The sequence below is a fragment of the Dreissena polymorpha genome, chromosome 12 (assembly GCF_020536995.1).
Source record: "Dreissena polymorpha isolate Duluth1 chromosome 12, UMN_Dpol_1.0, whole genome shotgun sequence".
NCBI lineage: Eukaryota > Metazoa > Mollusca > Bivalvia > Myida > Dreissenidae > Dreissena > Dreissena polymorpha.
The window spans coordinates 19,628,448-19,653,401 of NC_068366.1; the positions used below are offsets into that span (position 1 = coordinate 19,628,448).

General features: G+C 34.6%; 1 protein-coding gene across 5 annotated transcripts in view; it reads right to left on the reverse strand.

The window, feature by feature from the left end:
- Window positions 1–540: 540 nt before the first annotated feature.
- LOC127853272 (uncharacterized) overlaps window positions 541–24,954 on the reverse strand; it is a 37,991-nt gene continuing 13,577 nt past the window's right edge. Inside the window, exons 1-10 of one of the 5 annotated variants that reach the window (XM_052387638.1) lie at window positions 14,396–15,303; window positions 13,194–13,259; window positions 11,676–11,743; window positions 10,023–10,141; window positions 7,883–7,958; window positions 7,055–7,548; window positions 4,552–4,661; window positions 3,685–3,828; window positions 2,427–2,648; window positions 541–1,881 (exon numbers count right to left, since the gene is read on the reverse strand). In XM_052387638.1, coding sequence (XP_052243598.1) covers window positions 1,832–1,881; window positions 2,427–2,648; window positions 3,685–3,828; window positions 4,552–4,661; window positions 7,055–7,548; window positions 7,883–7,958; window positions 10,023–10,141; window positions 11,676–11,743; window positions 13,194–13,239 — 1,329 coding nt within the window. In that variant the 5' untranslated portion in view covers window positions 13,240–13,259; window positions 14,396–15,303 and the 3' untranslated portion in view covers window positions 541–1,831. Of the gene's footprint in view, window positions 1,882–2,426; window positions 2,649–3,684; window positions 3,829–4,551; window positions 4,662–7,054; window positions 7,549–7,882; window positions 7,959–10,022; window positions 10,142–11,675; window positions 11,744–13,193; window positions 13,260–14,395; window positions 15,304–17,682; window positions 18,081–18,295; window positions 19,303–20,385; window positions 20,945–24,954 lie in introns of those variants that run through there. The other 4 variants (XM_052387636.1, XM_052387635.1, XM_052387637.1 and 1 more) reach the window with 4 other exon arrangements.

Sequence of the window (24,954 nt, forward strand, 5' to 3'; positions counted from 1 at the left end):
CCGGGCACTCGAAAATCTCACACACAATACAAGGCCTAAATTTAACATCTTTCTGTAACAACTAAATAGCTGGAAATTGCAGCTATAATTCAAAATTAGTCTCAACTTTCGTGAGTCTAGAAAGCAAATTATGTAAAGAATGCTCGGACATACTCCGGGTCTTCATATGAGTCGTGTTCTGAGAAAACTGGGCATAATGCATGTGCGTAAAGTGTCGTCCCAGCATGCCTGTGCAGTCCGCATAGGCTAATCAGGGACGACACTTTCCGCCTTAATTGGATTTATGCTAAGAAGAGATTTCATCAAAACGAAAAATGTCATAAAAGCGGAAAGTGTCGTCCCTGATTAGCCTGTGCGGACCCAGTTTTCTCCGAACACGAATCATATAATTCGCATCATGCGGCATCTCATCTGGGTCTACACTGTTTGCCAAGGCCTTTTTTCTAGACGCTAGGCATTAATGGGTTAAATAAAATTATAACATTAATACATATTGTTAAGTCCTTGAAACAGTCATAAGTAAGTGCAAGAAAAACACAATATTGATTTAAAACTTTATCTTTTACATCAATGGTTTACATATGAAATTATAACTCAAATGTTATGTACAATTACCATGTTATTTAATTAACTTACAATATTTAGACTCAGTTAAAATCTCAAGAGTTTTAAAGGGATCGCATGCGCAAGTTGTTTTATTCTTGTAAGAGTTTGTGGTACATTTTACACAAAAAACTGTAACTGTTTATATAAGATAAGTTATTTTAGCTATCAAGATGCACACCCATCCAATGTCCTATCCCAGGATATGAGGATCTTTGTATCAATTTTCACTATATATGCTAAATTTGTTTTCGAGATATTGAGAGCAAACACTTTTCCAATATTTAAAAAATTAAGTTTCATAGATTTTAGCTATGGAACATTATTGCTAACTTTCAGAATTGTTTTTAAGAACATTTTGCCCATAATTTTAGGTTTGACAAAGCACATTGATTATTCAAAGTCAAGATTTGGTCCTGCTTTTAACCATGGAAAAAGGTTACTTTTAAGTTGTACTTGGGACAAACATTTTGATAAAAGTTCTTGTTAAAATCTATTGTTTTTGGCTTACAAAATGACAGAATATTAATCTTTTTGCAATATTTCCTGTTTTACATGTAAGAAATTTTAAATATAAAATGGCAAAAACACTCAAAAGCCTGAGACTTAAAGAATTTTATAAATTAAAAAAATCGAGGAATTAATACAAGTTGTTCCAAGAAAGCTTTGATAATATGGGAACTGGCTGATCTCTGTTACCATTTAACGAAATAACTTCTAATATATGAACCCTATATTGTTTTAATATCAAAAAGCTGTATAAAACTTAAAAAATAAGTTTTGGAACAAAACATAATAACAGACAAAAAGTTCTACATGTAATAATATTAATGACAGTTTGAAAATTTCATTTTTAAGCAACTTCTTGAGTAACAAAAACTTCCTGCAGTCCCTTGTTTCTTTTATGATATTTAATCCATCATGCCTAGTGTCTAGAAAAAAGGCCTTGGCAAACAGCGTAGACCGAGATGAGACGCCGCATGATGCGGCCTCTCATCTGGGTCTGCGCTTTTTTGCTTAAAGGAATTTCTGTAAGAAATAGTCTAAATATAGAAATAAATATACTAGACATCCCTAATTTTAGAAATAAATTGATCCAATTTAGAGTGATGGGAGAGTCCACTAGGCATAAATGGGTTAAAATGCATGTGACTCCCATCATCCTACAAATATCACCACTATTACTCTTAAATAGCAATTTCTGTCCATAGCAAAATCCATAACACATCTATATGTCAGGACGCATCAGTTCTTCTCCTTTTGCTGCTATGGATGAATCTGGAAAAAAGAACACATTTAACCAAAATTAATCAACAAATAAATTAATGAAGTTAAAAACTTAGTTTGGGAACTTTGGCTATGGTGTCCAAACCTGATTTTGTGTTGCGGTTATTTTTACAAAGGACATAATATATATGCTTCCTAAAGAAAATAAAAACAAACCCCAAATTTAAGGGGCCATTATGTGGTGAACCCATGATATTTTCTATCATAAACTTGAAACTTGATGTCGTTGCACTATATAAAGAGCACAAGCTTGGATATTCATTTTTTTGCGATATAAACATGCATACTGCTAGGCATAATACAACATGTATAACATGCATTCCTCTAGGTTTTTGTAAACATATATAACATTGTACGCACACATATAATTTTGACTGATTCTTGTAAAAATAAAATAAGAGAAAGCTCATTACTGAGCTTGATTTTTATTTTAAAAAGGGAAAAATTATAATATTTTTTTATTCTGCAAAAAGACCCAATTTGAACCACCAAATGGCTTAATATACTGTAAATGGCGAAAGAATATATAATACAACCTGAAACTGTCCTAGGAATAGCAAACGGTTTTGAAGGATCTGGTCTTCGTAGAGGTCCACTTCCTGTTGAAGACGTCTGCTGCTGGTAAGCTCCCTTGTTGGAGGTAGGAATGATGGATTCTGGATGTCGTCTGCTGGCCACTGATGTTGTTTGCTGAACTGGAGGGTTTGCTATTTGATCTGCATCGAGCTCTATGGACTGGCTCCAGAATGATGTCTCTTCTGTAAAGGATCAAATGTTTATGTATAACTGATTTGACACGATATTTTAGGTACGTAACAGACTAGCAAAGACCCACATTGCTTGCTTCAACGAAGACAAAGAGTATATAACCAACTGTTAATCTCGTCAACAGGATTTTTTTATATTATGCATTTAAAATTAACAAGAGCTTGTCACAGTAGTGCCAAATCCCAGCCCAAATGTGTTTGCTTGTATGGCATTTGTTTTAGAGAGAAGAATAATATTTGTAAAACATGGCACCTGTGTCATCTATTTATATTTCAAGGATAAATTAGTTATATAGTGTTGGAGTTATGCTGAAGAGAATAAAATATACGGAAATGAAAGAAAGGGAGGTAATTAAAAAAGAAGACTACAAACAGTTACAGTTCTTGATCACTGTATTTTTCCTTAAACTCATCTATTCATTTTACAGTGAATACTTCAGTGTTCAAATTAAAATATTCTCCTACATGTAGCTGCCATCTGTTTATATTCTAAGTTTAAAGTAAATCCATTCAATAGATTTGGAGTTATGCTCTGGACAAAGTTTTGGATGGAAAGACGGACGCACAGACGGACGGACGAAGACTATTACTATATCCCCTCCGAAAAAAAATTTGGCGGGGATAATAACCAGCTTTATTATGCCTAAATAAGGCATTTGCCCTGTGTGACCTTGAAAGTTGACCTACTGACACATTTCCACAAAGGTGATCATCTGAGGAAAGTTTCGTACACATTGCTTGAAAGGTGATGAAATTGCATTCCAGGCAAGTAGTTTTCCCCATATTTGACCTTTGACCAGAATGTGTGAGTTTCAACTTTCAGTCAGAGACATCCTTGCTGCATGCCATCGCCAATAGCCTGCTAAATGATGATGTTTAGAAAAGTTTTTATATGGCCATATTTTAAGGTCTGACTTCTTATCATGACCTTACCCTTTGGGCTATCAACATAGGTATCACCTCATGGTCATAAATATTGGCATATTATTTGTCTTGCTTAGAGAGGTCATGTTGATCATCATTTTACCAAAATTATCTTCTGCCACTAGCCCGTCAACCTGCATATCTGCCAGTGGTGTGGATGGGTTTGACCTTGCCTGTTGACCTTCAGGGTGTGGACTAGAGGTCAACAATGGGTTGAAGGCTGGTGTGGACGTTGCTATGGGTGCACCTTCAAACAAACATTTCAAGCATGGTTTTCCATAAAGACTTCCTGAAGGCAAGTCATCTCCCACATCACCATATTAATCCCAAAAGTATGATAAAATCAAACTTAATATGCGTCTCCTAAAAAATGATAGATGTCATCAATAGAAAGACATGGGATCAATCAATTTACATAAAGCTCCTTAAAGGGGGTAGAAGGAAGGCCTGAGCAGTCTGGGGACATTATCTAATAATAACATTAATCTATGGATTTTGATTGTCCAACACTAGCAAATAATGTGTTAAAAAGATTTGTATTAATGAACAATTGAAATTTGCACACATATATTAATTTTCAAAAGATTTTCACATTGTTTGTGTTGACCAACCTATGGGGGCATTAGGAGGAAACCCGAATAAGCAGGTCGCAGCACCCTCTAATTTCAATCTAGATCTATCCCTTACTTCCTCTCTTACTAACGATTCATTAAATGTATGTGTGCCTCTGTAGGTCAAATTGTTCACCAGATAATAAGCACAAAGAACTACTTTGCGAACCCACCAACTGAACTATCCACCAACAGACATGTTAAAAGCAATATATCCCCTGCTTCTTCAAAATAGGGCATACATGTACCTGCAATTTCAATGAGGGGGGGGGGATAGTAAAACCCTCATAAATTGATGTCCCCTCACTGCCTGTAAAAATAAAATATTTTGAACAGCAGCTTTTAGAACACAGTCTCACCCAAATCCTCAGGGCTGGAGTTTTTCTGTTTTTCAAGATTTCTCTGGAACTCTAGTTGCTTCATCTGTTTCAGCATCATCCTCTCTTGTTTCGACATGTCCGTTGTGTTCCTGGGATTAGAAACACTGCATTATAACCATTGCATTAAATTATTTAACCCTCACTCTGGGAAAATAGGACTTCATTCATGTGTGTTGAGTGTTGTCCCAGAGTAGCCTGTGCAGTCCAGGCAGTCTGGATCAGAGACAACACTTTATGCTTTTTTAGTATTTTTTGTTGAAGGGAAGTCTCTTCTCAGAAAAAAACTCTACTTAAGGCGGAAAGTGTTATCCCTGATCAGCCTGTGCAGACTGAACTGGCTAATCTGTTATGACACTTTACCTGCAGGCATTAAGCCCTGTTTTCCAAGAGCAAAGGTCTGCACAGAATGCACAGGCTAATCTGGGACGACACTTTACACACATTCATTAAAACTCCTTTTCACAGAGCGCAGCCCATAAAGAGATTTGTTTTTGAATTATCATCATTCAAAAGTGATAAAATTACAAAGCATTACACACAAAAAGGATAAAATAATTTAGAATGATTATGTTGTTTTTGTAAATTTGTGGTACAACATCTGAATCAACTAGAGCTTTGTCACAGACGTGACAAATACCCCCACATGCCACATTGACACAGAATATTTTGCATGTTGTCTTGACAAAAAACAGCGGACAACATGCTTAATGTTTAAAACACACTAAGTGAACCCGTGACCTAGTTTTTGACCCGGCATAGCCCATGTTCGAACTTGACCTACACATCATCTGGATACAACTTCTGACAAAGTGTGGTGAAGATCGGATCAAAACTACTTGAATTAGAGAGCGGACACCATGCTGAATGTGTAAACCGTACTAAGTGACCCCTTGACCTAGTTTTTGACCTGGCATGGCAAATCTTCAAACTTGGCCTAGACATCATCTAGGTACAACTTCTGACCAAGTTTGGTGAAGCTCGGATGAAAACTACTTGAATTAGAGAGCGGACACCATGCTTTATGTTTAAAATGCACTAAGTAACCCCATGACCTAGTTTTTTACCCGGCCTGACCCATATTTGAACTTGACCTAGCCATCATCTAGATACAGCATCTGACCAAGTTTGGTGAAGATCGGATTAAAACAACTTGAATAAGAGAGCGGACACTTAATATGGACTGACCGACCGACAGACAGACAAGCTCACTCATATATACTCCCCTAAACTTCGTTTGTGGGGGTATAATTATATCAAGTATAAAACAATTGCAATTTTGGAACAGTCAAGATGGTGATCTAGGCATTAGCCTTTTAATTAAAAAAACACTTGTTGAAGCCCACAATGAACAATTTCTTTCATTCTGTTGTTTTTCATGCATGCTTATGTTGCCAAAATAATGGAGCTCTATAAATCTGAGCAAGTTTGGGTATTATCTGACACACTTCATAAAATGCCCCAATCTGTTAACAAGTCCCTTTAGAGCCAGTGATGCATTTGTGACTTTTGCAAAGACAGAACACATTATTGGAATCTATTTAATTTGAGTTTAATTGAAACAAGGGACAAAATTGTCACAAAACCAGGTTTTCATTGTGGAAAAAAAATCTGATAAAGGAAGAAAACTCAAACTGAACTTTTGAAATGAACAAACAAAATTAACCCCCTTTGTAAGTTTTTTTTTTTTTTAAATCTATTTTTAGTCGTGGCGACCTTGACATTGGAGATATTGACGTGATTCTTTTGTGCGACACACCGTCCCATGATGGTGAACAAATGTGCCAAATGATTTTAAAGTCTCACAATGAATGACATAGTTATGGCCAGGACAAGCTCATTTATGGCCATTTTTGACCTCTGAACTCAAAGTGTGACCTTGACCTTGGAGATATCGACGTAATTATTTCGCGCGACACACCGTCCAATGATGGTGAACAAATGTGCCAAATGATTTTAAAATCTGACAATGAACGACATAGTTATGGCCCGGACAAGTTTGTTCCGCCCGCCCGCCAGCCCGCCAGCCAGCCAGCCAGCCAGCCAGCCAGCCCGCCCGCATTCGCCAATCTAATAACCAGTTTTTTCCTTCGGAAAACCTGGTTAAAAAACTAATTAAAGGTTTAAAGTATATAAAATTCACCATTTAAGATTAAGCAAAAAGCCAATTTTAGCATTAAGTTGCACAGAAGTTTAATTAATAAGAGATTTGTTTGTCAGAAACACAATGCCCCCTTCTGCGCTGCTTTGAAGTCATATATTTGACCTTTGACCTTGAAGGATGACCTTGACCTTTCACCACTCAAAATGTGCAGCTCCATGAGATACACATGCATGCCAAATATCAAGTTGCTATCTTCAATATTGCAAAAGTTAAAGTTTTCGGACAGACGAACAGACTGACTGACGGACAGACAGACGGAGGGACAGTTCAAAAACAGTTAAACTATATGCCACCCTTCGGGGGAATATAAATGGCTGTTACCCTGGTGTAGGGCTGTTAGTTTCTCCCTGGTTTCCAACTGTAGGGTTGGTCTTCATATCAGCACACTCTGCTTGTCTTTTATCATCCCCAACATCATCCATCTCAACCATACTTTGTGACCTTCTTTGCATGTGTCGTACAGAGGTCCCAGGCAATTTCATGGGCTTGATGTCCATATTAGACCTTCTAAGCTCCATATTTGGCACACCAAAATGACCACAATTTTCTTTGCTGTCATTTTCTGATTGTGGCTGAATTCTTTCTTTGGCCTCGTCAGTCACTTTGGGGTAATTTTCATTGTAGCCAGTGAGGTTAGGTTCCACTTTGGGCACACAGTTCTGCTGCTGGACATTAACAATGTGTGTCATGGCCTCTGACTGGTTGTTGCGATTTCTCCTCACGTCTGCTGCCACCAGGCTGGTCCTGCGAGCTTCCTGTATGTTGACATCAATCTCAGAATGCATCATTTCCTGAAGGTTGTATTGTTCTGCAGACTGAAAAGAAACATAATTTCAGATCAATTCTCAAATTTCAAAATAATAATTTTTAATAAACATTAAAGTCATGATTGTTAATAAGACATTTGTAAAGCCAGTTTAAAACTTGAACCTTAAGTTTTAAGCTGTATCTTTGGAATTGCTTTTGGATAATTGCCAATACATTTCATTAACTTTTAAGAATTTCAATTCTTAATCACAAAATTAATATACATGTTCGAACACTTCACAGGAATTAGATGACATCGAAAAAAGAATTTAATAGAAATTATCATTAAAATCTGACTTTGGTTAACAAAACAAGAAGTCATGGATGTGACACCATACATACAGGTTTGGGAGCTCTGTTGATGCATTTGAGATAATCCTTGTCCCCCAGGCAGTTCCCCATGGCATTTCCAAAACTCCTGAAATAGCGAGAAATGGTGAAAAAAAGCAAATGCAAGCCAATGATTTCACTGGCTACATTAACAGGGATCCTCATAAACTTATTACTACCTTTGTTCTGTTGAACAAGTGCCTTAAATTTTCACTTGTCCTGACCAAAATGTTAATTGTCCAAACAGTGTTGTGAGCAAAAACATGCGATTTTATTGCCTTTTTATCAGTACCGTACAGTGTAAACGTACCTTTATTGTCTAAATGTCAAAATCAACTTTTGCAACTAAATTCCAGCCAAAGAACTTGATTTTTTTTATTTATTAGAGAAAAAGATCTTGAATTTTTTACTTGGCTTGTAGGACGAGCAAATTACTTTTTGACTTGTCCTGACCTATCACTTGCTTGTTCCGACTTCTGTTACTGTGGAGTCATGACAACCAATGTGGGAATTGGTTATTGAATATTGAATACTATCAATCTTTTCAGACATTTTATGAATCTCAGATTCAAGTAGGACTGTTGTCAGTGGTTTGCACAGATGCGTATCAGCACTTAGTACTTTTTGCCCAGAAAGTGTGTCTAGATAAACTAATCACCTTTAAAAAACTAATCTTATGTTTTAAACAACAAATACAAAAGGAAAAGGATATAAACTAGTTTCCTGCTTTTACTCTTCAATCACTATCCCATTTTTTAACATTTAAACAAGTGCAAATTTTTTTTGTAATGTTTTAACAAGATAAGAAAAAGAATCAACAACAAGAAATATTAAAACAGGTGAAATTAAGAAACCATCTGACTTTAGTTCTTACTTCAAGTTCAACCCGTCATTTACTGCCTCATTTATAACATTTTAACCAATGCACTTGTTAGGGTTTGCGAATACTTGTTGTAAAACAGATGTGTTTGTGAAACACTATGTCGCCTTGCATATATTTGACCTTTGACCTTGAAGGATAGCCTTGACCTTTCACCACTCAAAATGTGCAGCTCCATGAGATACACATGCATGCCAAATATCAAGTTAATATCTTCAATAGTGCAAAAGTTATGGCCAATCATGTTAAAGTTTGACGCAAACAAACCAACAAACAAACCAACAAATAAACAGACAGGGCAAAAACAATATGTCCCCCAGTATAGACTGGGGGACATAATACAAAAATAACAAGAGCACTGCATAACGGGTGCCACGCTCGGCTACCGGTGCAGTTTTGAATAAATGAAAGCTTGTCAGAATTTTTTTGTTTGTTATTTTTTTGTTAGAGGTCACAGTGACCTTGACCTTTGACCTAGTGACCCAAAAATGGGTGTGACATGTAGAACTTGTCAAGGTGCATCTACATATGAAGTTTCAAAGTTGTAGGTGGAAGCACTTTGATTTTAGAGCGAATGTTAAGGTTTATGTTAAAGTTTTATATTAAAGGTCACAGTGACCTTGACCTTTGACCTAGTGACCCAAAATGTGTGTGGCGTGTAGAACTCATCAAGGTGCATCTACATATGAAGTTTCAAAGTTGTAGGTGGAAGCACTTTGATTTTAGAGCCTATGTTGAAGTTTAATATTAGAGGTCACAGTGACCTTGACCTTTGACCTTGTGACCCAAAAATGGGTGTGGCGTGTAGAACTCATCAAGGTGCATATGAAGTTTCAAAGTTGTAGGTGGAAGCACTTTGATTTTAGAGTCAATGTTAAGGTTTAAGCACGACGCCTACGGCGGACGTCGGACGACGAGCTTGCTATGACAATACCTCGGGTTTTCTCCGAAAACGCCGAGCTAAAAACTACCGCCAACTAGAAAGAATAAAGCAGATACAGTGAGTCTGGTTCTGTGAAAACAAGGCTTAATTCATGTGCGTAAAGTAGTCCAAACTTAGCCTGCGCAATCTGCATATGGTTATCATGGACAAAACATTCCGCCTTAACTGTTTACAAGAGACCTCTTTTAAACATAATTTTTTCAACAGTGGAAAATGGTTGTCCTAAATTAGCCTGTGCCGACTGCAAAGGGTAATCAGGGATGACACTTCATACACCTGCATTACGTCAAGATTTGCAAGAATGCAGCTCATTAAAGCAGCCATCTCACTTGAGAGCCCGTTTCAACCCGTCTGTGACCGCCTCCTTCCTTGCCTTCTCCAGGGAGAGTGCCTTTGACTTCATACCTTCACTGACCCCATAGCCAATGTCCTCATGGTGGATACCGTCCTGGATAAGGGCGAACAAGCAATTAACCCTTTACACTTAAAGATACGCATTTTGAAGTGTTTGTAGTCCCTTTGAAAACTGTATTAATTACAGATTCTTTCTCGATTCAAGTTTTAAATCAAGTTTAAGTTTTAAAGGCTTCATATCCAACCATAGGATACTGATAAGCAGCAAACAGCATAAAACCTGAACAGACTGCAGGCTGTTCTGGTTTTATTTTAATGCTGGTTGCATTTAGCCATTTTCACTATGCTTTTGAGCTGGGAAGGGTTAAATTATAGTTCAATAGAATTATAATGCCCCACAGGTTTATAGGAACAGTCACTTTTATATTATTATTTCAACCTTCGGGTTTTCTTCATATTGCATGCCCCTATGGTCTTGACTTTTAAATCTATTGCGGTCATCTTTCACTAAAGAATACCCAGCATACTAATACATGTAAACCTAAGCTTTCTCTCGATACTGCATGGACAAGGGACAAGGTTTTTATGATTGCCCATTCATGATTTAACCTTGATTAAAATAACAGCATACTTATTTGGATAATCATATGTCATATCGGTCATATCCTGCATAAAACCAAGTGGTATAAAGAGAAAACAGTTTGCATGTTTGAAGCCTCTGTGACTTCAACCTTTTATGTGTACGCAACATAATTTTATCATCACAGCCATTTTTTCCCTTCTGTATAAAGTACCTTTTAAAAGGTTATTTCCCAATTTAAGAAAAAACTACAAAATTCCCAATTCCTTCTTTAAAAAAAATCCAAAATGAAGGAAAATGTCTTCAATTTCGTTACAAAACTGAAAAGAGCAATTTTTTGCAAGTGAACTAATGAAATGATTACTGAGTAAAGCTGAACATTTCAAGCCAAAATGCATGTTAATGAATATTTGAGTTTGGTTTGTGCAATTTATACCAAGAAATTTTACAGACCTATAATTCCCAATCGGAATATTTCACAACACGAATTTTACTAATTACAGGGTTTTTCACGATTATTCTTCCCCAATTGGTACGGTAACGGTACTTTTCCCAAACTGGCAAAAAAAATGCTGCCTTCAACATGTGGAAGTAAAAAATGGACACCCACGGTTACCAGTAATTAGCAATTCAGATGATTGTAGGTCAAAGTTTTCTCTAAATATTTCGCAAAATTGAATTTCATGTTACTGGTACACGTTACTGTGAGTTTGACCTTTGACCTAAAATCAAAAGGCAACTATTTGTTTGTACGAAGTAAACATCATATGATCGACCAACATGCAAAAAGCAGTAATTCCTTCTCCTTTTTCAAAGGGGGACATAATTATTTAGAAAGAAGCTTCGAAAAATTGATGTGCATGAATTTTAACAAAAAGAAATTTAAACAGTTATACAATGTTGGTTTATTAGATGTCATTTTATTCTATGAAAGGAAGAAACAAATTAGGATCAGCATAATCCACATATTGTATTATAACATGCATGTTCAATGTTTGCTGTTTTTTTTCTTTTGTCTTTCTTATTTCAGTATTAAATTATCACATACCTTTAAGACTACTTTCACAAAGGCACTGACACCAACGTAATATTTACCATTGAAGTGGTCAACAAAATCTGAAAATACAACAAAGCTACCACTAGATGTATGCTAAACAACATCCAGACCTGAGAATTTTTAACTCAAGGACATAATTAAAACACTAAGATGACAATTTAAGATTTCAGTCAATATTAAACTCCTTCAACCTCCATTGTGTCAACAATTAGGCTTCCTCTGGGTACTCTGCCCTCCCCCTCTAATCCCCGAAAAATTGCTTTACCTTAGAAAAAATTATAACAAGACCTGCATTTGTGAAACACAAATGCCCTCCTACTGCTCTTTGAAGCCACACAACAGCTATTTAAGAGAAGTCTATGGCCCATAACTTTGCCAAAAATCAATCGACTGGAACTTATTTCACATTTCATCTTTTGGTCATGTAGGTAGACTCACATACCAAAAATCTGACAGACTGACGGACAGTGCGATTGCTATATGCCACTCTTACCAGGGGCATACAAATAATTAATATACAATGAACAGTTCTATCTTCAGGTAATGTTTCCATTGTACAAGTCATTATACCCCCAACTATAAAGAAAAGGGGTGGATAATCGGATTCATCATGTACGTCTATCCGTTCGTTGGTCTGTCAGATGAAGTTCTTTTACACTTTTCAACATTAATTGTTCAAACTTGCGGGTATTTTTTATATTACATGAAGTTCTGCATTTGTGATGTTAAATGACCCTTTTTAACTCAAAACATGGCCAGAGACCCACAGTCGCTCACCAGAGACTTCAGGGAAATGAACTGCTTTCAGTAACTTTTAAGATATTTTTGAAACCATTTTCAACAAGACTATTGCCAAGCAATAAGTCCCCTACCTCTCCATATTGCCATCTGCCCATGTTTCAAGTTTCATGAAAAAAGTATGAAGAACTTTTAAAGTTATCACAGGATCCACCATTTTCAGCAATATTTATAGTCTATTTGTTGCCATAGCAACCAGAATTCTTGGCATAGGAACAAAATTAAATGACGTGCATAATCTCCATATTGCCATCTGTCCATGTTTAAAGTTTCATGAAAAAATATGAAGAACTTTTAAAGTTATTGCAGGATTCAGAAAAGTGTGACAGACTGACGCAAAGAGCACAAACCATATAGTTCCCGGTAGGAGACTAAAAAATATCAACTAGAGAGTTAACAAGGTTTTACTATAGCCATATAAGGATGAATGCTCAGCCCACTGTATGCAATGTTTTTCAATGGACGGGAATCATTTTCTAACTCAGCCTGGATATCATTAGAATAAATTTTCTGACCAAGTTTCATGAAGATTTGACTAAACATGTGATTTTTGCAGGCTGTCAAGTGACCTTTTTTCAAAAAGTATGAAAAATAGGAACCACTTTTGCAAAAAAAGTAGTAAAAAGTAGGAAAAAGTAGGAACTTTTCCCTCAAAAGTAGGAATACATAAGTCTTACCAGAGTCATGATAACACAGTATTTCTGTACTCACTGTACATGACATCGTGTACTGCATCTGGTTGAGGCCCAACACCCATATCTAACTGTCACTGGCAACCTAAAATGTTTTTTTTATTGATTAAAGACACAGATACAAACAAAATTTAGTATTATATTATGACAATTTACTCAAGTTAAAAAACAATCATGACAAGATTGAGGTTCCAACAGAAAATCACAATTCTCCAAAAGTAGATAAAGGATATAAAGTTGCCATGCTTTTGAACACTGCTGACTCATTTTGGTGTATCATCAAATAAGTGGTTAGAGGTCTTCTATGTATGGATATAAAAATGGTAATATATTGTGCATGTTATATCCTTAAGCAGAAGACCAAATTTATTTAGTGATACACCAACTTGTTATACAAGATTAATACTAGTATATAAAGCAGTGTCAATGCTCTGCTACAGCTACATTTTGAAACCTTTAAATTGACAATAGGGTGCAGTTATAATGACTTAAGTTATACATTCAAAATGACTGGTCATCGCAGAGCAGATTATGCAACTGGAGATAGGACCTTATCACCTAACATCTTTTATTACATCATTGATTGGTCAATGAAACAGTTGCACTACATTGTTTATTCCAGTTTCAAATAATGGTTTTTACATCATTGATGACGTCGCGGGAGTGTAATAATGCCGTTTAATATTTTTAATACTATGCTGTAACACCTTGAAGTCACCTCACTAGCTATGGCATCATCAGAAAATGTATCGGGGCATTTAGGCTCTGTGCATTTATCTTTAATTTCTCGACATGATGTTCCTATGATATCAAAAGAACATCATATCCGTTGTCATGTAATACGGAATTTATTACATTCATTATTTGTAAATGATAAAAAAAGCGACAAAGCATCAGTTTTATCTTTTTCAAATAACTTGTGTAATAAATTCCATATTACATAACCACTCAATACAATAACTGTATCTCTATATCTCTACATTCCAAATAGCAATATCATGTAAACATGCATAAGGTTTGGTCAAATTGTTGTCAATGGAAACAAAATAAAACTGGAATAAACAATTGGTTCCCCCAGCTCTTGCATCACTGGGAACTGTGTAAGGTAGTGAAGTCTGCGGTGTACAAATGCTAAGGAAGTACAAGGCACTATTGTTACTTAAAAAATAACTTTTGTCAATAATTTCAAAAGTTACATAAGAAATAAATATCTATGCTTACCTGAAGAGGTGCTAGCAGACAGTCAGCATGGGTTGTCAGGTCTCATCCAAATGAATGCACCGTAACAGGGATACAGTCATGCCATAGATTCATTCATCCTGCAAGTTTACTAAATAAACTCTTAAACGAAATATTTGTTTCTTCATTGAAAATGAAAAAGTAGGAATAGTAGGAAGATTTGGTAAAAAAGAAGAAAAAAGTAGGATCCTGATGAAAAAGTAGGAAAAAGTATGACCTCTTGACAGCCTGTTTTGGGTTGTTAACAAGGTATTACTATAGCCATACAATGAAAAAAGCCCCATCACCTGGCGCACATATTTTTCGACGAACCATAACCATTTTCTAACTCAGGCGAGCTATCATGAGAACAAAATTTAAAATGTCCTTTCCAAATTTCATAAACATCGAACCATAAATGTGACTTCTAGAGAGTTAACAAGCTTTTACTGTAGCCTTATAAGGATATAAGCAAAAATGACCTGCCAATTTCAGCCATAGTTTTAACCGACGGGAACCATTTTTGAACTTAGCGGATGTTCTGACCAAGTTTCATAAAAATTGGACCATCAATGGGACTTCTAGATAGTTAACAAGGATTTGCTATAGCCATATTAGGAAAACTGCCCCGCCATCTGGCAGCCATATTTTTCAACAGACTGGACCCATTTTTTACCTCATTCAAGACATCATTTAAACAAATGTTCTGACCAAGTTTCATGAAGATTGGACCAAGCATGTGACTTTTAGAGTGTTAAAAAGGTTTTACTATGGCCATATAAGAAAAAATGCCCTGCCACATGGCGACCATGTTTTTCAACAGACTGGAACCATTTTTAAACTCAACTTAGCTATCATTAGAACAAATGTTCTGACCAAGTTTTATGAAGATTGGACAATAAGTGTGACCTCTAGAGTGTGAGAGTGTGAACAAGGTTTTACTAAACCACATAAGGAAAAATGCCCCCCCCCCCCCCCCCCCCCCCCCCCCCCCGCAGCCATGTTTTCAAACCGACCAAGTTTCATGAAGATTAGACAATAAATGTGGTCTTGGACAATAAATGTGTTCTCTAGTGCTAACCAGGCAAATGTTAACGTTGCACGACAGAGGATGGACAAAAAGAGATCATAAAAGCTAACTATAGGAACATTGTGCTCAGGTGACCTAAAGAGTCAGATACGAGACTTTCCGCCTCAACTTAATTTTTGCTATAAAGAAGAGACTTTCTTTAAACGAAAAATATCATAAATGCAGAAAGTGTTGTATCTGATTAGCCTGTGATAAGCCTGTGCACACTGCACAGGCTTATCTGGGATGATGCTCTACACACATGCATTAAACCTTTTCACAGAGCAAGGCCCATATATATTATATATAGTGTTCATGGGAAGCATAGAGGATATTAGAGGATATTGTGTTGGCTGTCATCCGACAGTACGTTGGTCCGTTCTTTAACTTTTGTCTTCTAAGAACTTCTCCTCTTGAACCACTGGGCAGATATTAATGAAACTTCAAAGGAATGATCCTTGGGTGAACACCTTTCAATCAAAATTGACCACATACTTTGATGATTTAAATCAATGTATAAAATGACAATTGAAGTGACCTCCCTGCAAAGTGTTATTAAAATCCATGGAGTACATTGTTAGTTAGAACACATGACAGTGACTGAGACATAAGCTTATATGTTTAAAAGTGAGATAATAAGCTTGTAAGAAATAGAAATGGCTATACCATTGTGTGACCAGTGATTAAAAGGATTGCTTTTCACATTCCATATGGCACTTTTATTCAAATATTTCCATCTTCATTATCTTTATATATGTTTCAGAATGATTTTTACAGCAAATTGCTGCAATAAGTGTATATTTCTGCAAAAAGATTGATGAACAAGATGGTTAATATCATTTATGAATGTATGATTGTTTTAGACATTATTTTCAAAATATCCAGATTTGATTGTTGCTGAATGCTTATTGACATGTCTATATATCTGTTTAAAATGGGGGGGGAAAAAACAAAAGTCGTGGTGATTTATTTTAAGATAACCAGTTTTATTGTTACCATACTTATTTTTACAAAACACCATTTTGGAAATGCCTGATACTGGGTTGTGGTAAAAAAAAAATGTTAACTATATAAATTTGAAAAAATTTCAATGCACCTAATATTTAAAAGAATAAACAAGCAAATACTTTTTTTATATTGAACAAACCTAACGGCAAAAATAAACACACAGAATAGATATTAAGGGTTCTTTCCTCTTCTTAAACCATCCAATAAAGGTATTTTTGTGATTCTGTTTGTTCTAAACAAAAGTGCTTGGAATTTTATTACAACAATAAAGACCATATCTGCTTATATATAGGTAGCGAAAGTAAATGATCAACCAATTTTTTTTGCTACAACCATTTTTTTAATTCAGTACCCCAACAACCATTTACCATTGCTTTTTTAGTTATATGCGATATTTCTAGTTTTCAATGTATATTTTTGTACTCATTGTGATCAATTTAATAATTATATCAGCCATTAATATATCTTTTACAAAACAATGAGCACAACTTTAACGCCACAATTAATATTAAGCTTGTCTTGGGTTTAACAACAAAATAAAGAAGCAACATTAACAGAAAAAGGGCCTTTAGTAATACTTAGTTATGTACAATTGTTTTCTGTTAATGTTGCTTCTTTATTTTGTTGTTAAACCCAAGTAAAGGCATAATATAAACCCCAATACTTTGATTCACTAGTACATAAAAAATGTAAACCTGAAGTTTTTTAATTGTCAAGAAATGTGTCCAACTAATTGTAACATTTGAATACCAGAGTATTGTTCTAAAACATTAGTCTTGTAGTATAATGACTTCAATAGGCTATCTCTAAAACATTAGCCTTGTAGTATAATGACTTTTATAGACTATGATTGACGCACATAGGAAAATGGCACAAATACTCAAATATTAATACATCTGATTCTCAATTATTAATGATCATGAAACAGGTAATATGTTACAGTAATTATAGCAATTGTTTTGTGACAAACAACACCTAAAATGAAGCCAGACAAAATTACTGATCAGCATTAATGAGATAGATGTCATACGTGCTTGTTTATTAAATCGTGCTTATAACCATACATGTAGCTACATTAAAATATCTTATTTTCAAAAACAGTTAATTAAATTGTTAATTATCGAAGACAAACCCTATGAATATGCTATTCTTCTAACCTTGATTTAAACTGACATGACTTAATGAACAGTTCACCAAAAAATGGAAATATTACTTTTTAACAGTGTTTAAATCAATGTTTTCTTTTCCACTTGAAGAGCTATTGCAATTCCATAACACTTATTTGATTGTTATCCTCTTCTCCCACAATGATCTGGTGCGTGTTGGTATTGTAGCAGACGGACCTTGGTCCTCTCACTCCATCTTTATATGAAGCAAGAGTCGCCAGCTTCTTTCTTCCCTCATGATCCACCTGTATCACAGTATTGGAGCCGTTAGCACAGATAAGGACCTGTCCTGCAGGTGTTACATGTAGACCATGTGGCTGCTGTAGATCAGAGTCAGTAAAGGCCGACAATATGGTTCCATCTTTGGCCAGTGTGAGGAGCTTGTTGTTTGTGCAGTTAGTGACAAAGATCCGTTCACCATCAGGACTCGGTGCACATTTGAACACTACAATACATAAAACATGTTTGATAATAACAGGTAAGAAATAATGACAAGCACTTTAAAAAAAATCTAAATATAACCTCATGAAAGTTAATTAGTGTTTGCATTATCCACAGTTCAGCAGCAATAACATTTTGTGTTAAAATAATGATATGTAAATGTGTATAAAATGTTCAATTTCTTCAATACCTATTCAAATATATTTACAATACATTTACCTGTATTTGCAACTCCTGTATGCTCATAAATCTTTTTCACAAGAGTCCCAGTAAGTGCATAGTGATAGAGAGCAGTGCCAGAGGTGATATACAATGCTCCCTGATGATGGGATATGCCATGAGCTTCATGTGGAAACTGTAATTTCCTTCCATTCACCAGCTGTCCATTGCTCACAGAGATAAACTGCACACCTCCATAAAAAAGAGCCACAGCCACCTCACTGGATGTGATTGGGTAAATGCCACATGGATAACCAGACACATCACAGTGACTGGACACAGTGTAACTTTTGTCCAACAGTTTCACCTTCATATTTTTGTAATCTGTAACAATGACATGACCACTAGGAAGGCTGCAAATGCCCATTATAGAGCAAGTCTGATGTTTATCACATGATATTTTCACATTATACTTGATCTTCCTCTTCACAGTCATCACCTGATCTGGACTCATCTTGACTGTGAGAGACTGCATACTGTCTAAAATCCTCCCTAGACTAGACTGTTTAGACAGGTACAGCCCAATGTCAGTGTTTGCCTGGAATATCAGTGAACTCTTAACCTTTACAGGGTTTTTTCTTAGATATGTCTCAGACTCATGTATTTTGTCCAGACATTTCCTGCTGGCAATGAAATCCATTTCTTTCTTGCTCTTATCACAAAGGTCCTGTACAGCTTCACTGAGTTGTTGGAGTTCATCCTTCAGTCTGCTGCAGTTGTCAACATCTTTCTTAAGAGAGATTTGCAATGTTGTCCTAATTTCACCCAATTCTGTCAAAGTAGTTTTTTCTAGTTCATCCAAAGCAGCATTTAATGTCTTCCGCAGGTCTCTGATTTCTTGCAGTTTTTCACGGTATGATCCCTCCACGGACTGTATGCTGTCCTCTTGTGTTCTCTTTAATTTATTTATTTCATCAAGAATTGTTTGAATTTTGTTTGACAACTGCTTCATATCCACTGACATCATTTTTACTGATTCAGAAATTGGAGCCAAATTGGTACACTGTCTGAAATAGCAACATGAATGTTAGTTATCAAGTATCAAGTTGACACAATCTTGGTGAAATAGATCATATTAATAATAATGGTCAAAAATTGACAATCCTTGGAAGGAAGGTGTGTTCATATTTACAAACATTTTAAATCTAATTTAGTCTAGTAAGTCCCTTATTAGTGAAAACCCTTATCAATTACAGAATGTGAATTATAAACAATGAATGACCCATTTTTTAATATAGATGTATAGAAAAAATGTCCACAAATATTATACTTGCAACATACTTTCATAATTTTTAGAACAACTCTTGAAATTCTTTCAACAAGTGAGCTTTAAAACTGTTATCTAATTAAGATATTTGATTGATGTAAGTTATAAAAGCCTACCTTATATAAATGAGTTCTCTTTCAAATACATTTACCATATTTACTCTTAGTTTTCGGACTCTTAAAAGCAATTAGTTTTCTTCGTGCCTAAAAATTCAGATACACAAAATATTTATAAAAATTACAGGTGTCCAAAAATTTTGAGACGGGTCTGTTATGTTTGTTTGTCAATAATTATATTGAAATAAAAGGAATAAATGAATGTGCAATAATAATTGTATTGTGTTGTGCACCTCTTTCTCTGCTTTGAAATAAAAGAATAAAGTTAAAATATTTGCAATCTCTTACCTTAAATGGTATTACAAAAGTTAAAACTGACTGCTTCCTAAATATGATATCATTTTAAATGCTGTTTGGGTGAAACAATTGTTTATTACTCAGGTGTACATGGTAATTTACCCAAAAACACAAATATAATTGTCCATTGCGCTAAGGCATTCATATGCCAGGTTTTATCACCTTAATCTGGCTGTAAGAATTCATGAAGGAAGGGTCACCAGATATAAGAAAAAAAGGGCACAAATCTGGTAAAATAGCGCTGAATGCCCTAAAATTTAAATTCATTAATTATGGAGGAAAACCCAAATGTCCACAAATTTAGAATCAGGAAAAATTATTAGTTTTGCTATAAAAGGGGTTGTCTGAAAATTTAGAGTGTCCAAACTCTTAGAGTAATTACGATAACTATAGTTCCGAGTATCACTTACCTGTGATTCTGTAAAACACAATCAGAGCAGCACAGCTGACTGTGGTCCTGGCAGAACATTTTCAGTTTCTTGTTGTTGTGATTGTAACATTTCATCAGCAAATCCTCCATTGTTTTTGTTAAAGGCCATTTGTTTGTTTCTCCTCTTCCATATTTCAAATGGTTTACAAATATATGATCATGATAATGAAGGCATTCTTCACAAAAACACTTCAAACATGTTTCACAAAAAATTGCAGCACTTGCTTCTAAATTTTTACTTTCGCAAGAACCACACAAATAGTCCTTCACTGAATCTGAAGTTTTATGAACTGAATCTACAAAAGTTGCCATGTTCAAAAGGCGTTGAGAACTGTCTTCTATTAAATAGTAGTGTTTTTGCTATAATTTTGACTACTTTTATGAAATACAATTTGTGATATCAAATCCAGAATGTTTTGCAAATCGACAGGCACAGTTTTCAGTATTATACACAATGTACTGAAACTTAAGCTTGTAAAGGCTGCCTAATATTGGCTGTTAAAGCTAACAACCCACTTTATATACACACTTGAGCACATTGAATAGTCAAGTTACAAAACGATCTTGTTCACAGATAACATTCAACATTTTGCAGATAACAGTGGTATAAATCATTTTCTGAAAATGGTTTAAACTTGCTACATGTATTCAGTTAAAGGGACTTGTTTGCAGATTTTTATATTGAAAAAAAGTTGTTTAATGAAAATTTTAACAATTGTCTAATATTAAGAATACAATGTCAGGAATAGCTTTAACTTATTATAAATGCAAGAAGAAAAGGTGAATACAAAATATTGCCTTGCCCAAGTTTAACCCCTACCCACTCAGAAGCAAAATGAAAATGGCTATGTGCAAACAGCATAAAACCAGATCAGCCTGCGAGTAACTCGCAGCATGTTCGGGTTTTATGCTGTTTGCTGCTCATCAGTATCTAAGCATTGGAAATGAAGTCTTTAAAAGTTTAATCTAGTTAGAAAGGTTTTTTAATTAAATATAACTTTCTGATGGACTACAAATGCGTAAAAATACTTATTTAAGTGGTCAAGGATTAAGGAAGCAAAATCTCACATGCTTCAACAACACCACTAAGCCTTTAATACTTTACTCCAAAATTCAAACAGTGGGTTAGTTATATACACATTTTCCACACATTCAATAAAGGTGTTAAAAACCCTTTAATGTTACTGAATCACTTGATAATTATCCATAAATGATCCATTTTTGTAAGGCATGGTTGTTATTTTGCTTGTGTGAATAAAATTAATCCATTATTATTTTAACCAATGACAATTTCGGGTAAAGAAGTCATTTTGCTAAACTATGAACACTTCTCTTATACAATTATGATTCTGTCATTGGTTGTTACAAAATGTGGTATTTCACAATTAGTCTTTTGTACCTTTATTGATTAGTCTATGTTTAAAATATTTGCATTTTTACCAACTCACATTTATGTTCAGAACTGAATCATCAAATCTGCAAAAATTAGCTAAATTGAAGATAAAATTTCCACTAGTGAGTTACCATATCAAAATGTAAGAAGTCAACAACTACAACATTTGTGATCATAACAGAAAGATACAATGCTTTTCGCCACATTAAGTAAATACATAATGTGTAAAGACATATAATTGTAATGATGGAAGTTAACAAAACATGAATAAATACATATTAAATCAGTAAATTGAATATATTATTGATAGTCTATCAGGTTCCCTTTTTAATTGGAGTTTTAAATATATTTGCTTTGTTTAAAGTTTGCTTTATTTAAGGTTTTTCATTGGAAATTAATTTTATCATAGTATTTTCCTTATTTCTCTATAGGGCACAAAGTAAATGGTGTCTTTTACGTTGAGGTTACCAAAATTGAATTTTTTGGATGTTGTTATAGCGTTCTTTTTTTTTGTTTCTACCATATATACATTCATTTACCAGGTAGAAAATAACTTAAAATCTACCAAAACATTTGGGTCAGGTGTTTGATATTTGGTGTTTAGCATGATATCATACTATGGGGGTTCTTGACCAAGTTTGTTGAAATTATGCCTCTAGAGTCTTAATATAATATGTGTATATTGAAAACTTTAAAAATCATCTCTGAAATCGCAGGACCCATAGGTTTGTTAGTTGACATGCATGGTCCAACCTTAACACTTCGTCCATCTCCGGAGTCTCCGTAAAAAGTGGACTCATACCTAATGCCCACCATCTTGGCTTTGATACACCCAACGCGTGATCCGCCTGCGTTAAAAGGCTATTCACGAAGCGGACTGAAGTAGCTTTATCCGAAATAATTGTAAAACTAGGGTAATAAATTGTATTGGAATGAATATATTGAACTATCATAGAACATCACTGTGCTTGAAAGCAACAAATTTTAGAATTATTCTTATAAATGCAAAATTACTATGCTGTGTTTACAAATAGGCGAAACTGAAAGTGAAACTCGGTTTTATGTTGAGTGCTGTAATATTTCCGAAAGAACATCGATTCAATGATTACTTTTATTCCCACGCTTTTTGAAAAGCGTCTGGATATTGTGGTTTCTCCACCGTCCTACACTACTGAATAAGCACTAGAACCTTGAAACTTACACACATGGTAGCTATGAGCATATTTGGAATTTCGATCTGACCCTGGGTCAAAAGTAAAGGGGTTGGGGTGGGGCCAGGTCAGAAATTTTCACTCATTTTTTATTGTATGTACTTAAACCTTGGCCATAACTTTTGCAATATTAAAGATTGCAACTTGATATCTGGAATGCATCTGTATCTCATGGAGCTGCACATTTTGAGTGGTGAAAGGTCAAGGTCATCCTTCAAGGTCAAAGGTAAAAAAACACAAATCCAGGGAAAGTAATAAGCTTTAAATGAAGGCAATTCACGAACCTGCCAAATGATATTTATTTTTTTTATAAATTAAAGCGGCGCAGTAGGCGGCATTGTGTTTCTGACAAACACCTCTCTTGTTTTATGTTATTTTACATAAACTTCTTCATTTCTACACCAATTTACTTCTAATTGATACTGAACATCTCTTATGAAAATACGGTTATCTCAACTATGCATGGCCCCATTACCAACCCTGGGGCGCCCCTGTGTCAAACATGCCGCGAGGGGATACGCCTTGGCCACTGCCGCGCCATTTCTTGTTATTTTTATTATACTTAGATATGATAGTAATATATAAATAAATGATATCAGTCTTTGAAATGGTTAATAACAGTCTTTAAATAATAATTATAATACCTATAGTTAGATTACACGTACATCTATTTGCTTGAATATTATAATTATTAAAAAGAACAATAAACTTAATAACAATAATAGTAATTATAGCATGGAAATAGTTTAGAATCTATAACCCTTTATTGACAATTACAACTTATTTTGTTCTTTGATCTAGGCCCAAATCTGGTGTTTTGAGCAATTCAATTTGCTGTAGTCTTGTCAATAAAATATACTTACACCAAAAATTATAGAAATGTTAAACCACATGAAAACACTTAATCTATTCATTAAAGATCCCCATACATACTTTATTTACTTTATAACAATACAATGTTGAATATGGTTTTCCACATAACAACAGCTTATTGTACTGTATACATGTAAATACAATAATGAATTTCATAAATACTTTTCTCTTGCATTTAATTTTACATAGGATGTTTGTTTACTCAAATGAGAAATGGCTACATTGTCCATAAATGTACATGAGAAATGGCTACATTGTTCATAAATGTACATGAGAAATGGCTACATTGTCCATAAATGTACATGAGAAATGGCTACATTGTCCATAAATGTACATGAGAAATGGCTACATTGTCCATAAATGTACATGAGAAATGGCTACATTGTCCATAAATGTACATGAGAAATGGCTACATTGTCCATAAATGTACATGAGAAATGGCTACATTGTCCATAAATGTACATGAGAAATGGCTACATTGTCCATAAATGTACATACACAGTGTTGTAAGGCTTGAATAGCATTATAATTCAAATAAATTATGTTTGTTAAATTTTAAATTTTAGTTTAATATATGAATTTTTCTATGGAGCATTTATTTTTTATTATTGTTATTTAAAGTAATAAACATATTACATGTATCTTTTGTTCTTTTCTTTTTGTTTTTGTACTAGTCTTGTGAGACCTATATTAAGAAATCCTGCTCAGTGCTGGAAAATCAAGCATCTGCTTTACCAACCAAAGTAATTATAGATTTAAAGAAAAAAAGTGTGTATTTACTAAAGTAAATAATAACTGTCAAACATGATAGTGTTACCGGGTCACTTACCTAGATTGAAAGACTGAGAGTGATATTAATTTTGTAAAGAACTAAGAAATTAATGGCTATGTGTATATGTAGTTGTTGTTGTTTAAAAAAAATATTTATTGGTTTATTTATTATTATTATTTTTTATGTAATACTCTCACAACCTAGTTTAACAATACTAATGTAGTCTATTCAGGTTAAATGTTGATTACATGCTTTGAGTTTCATTCTAGGGGTTCTTACATTCTGTCTGGATTTTCCAAT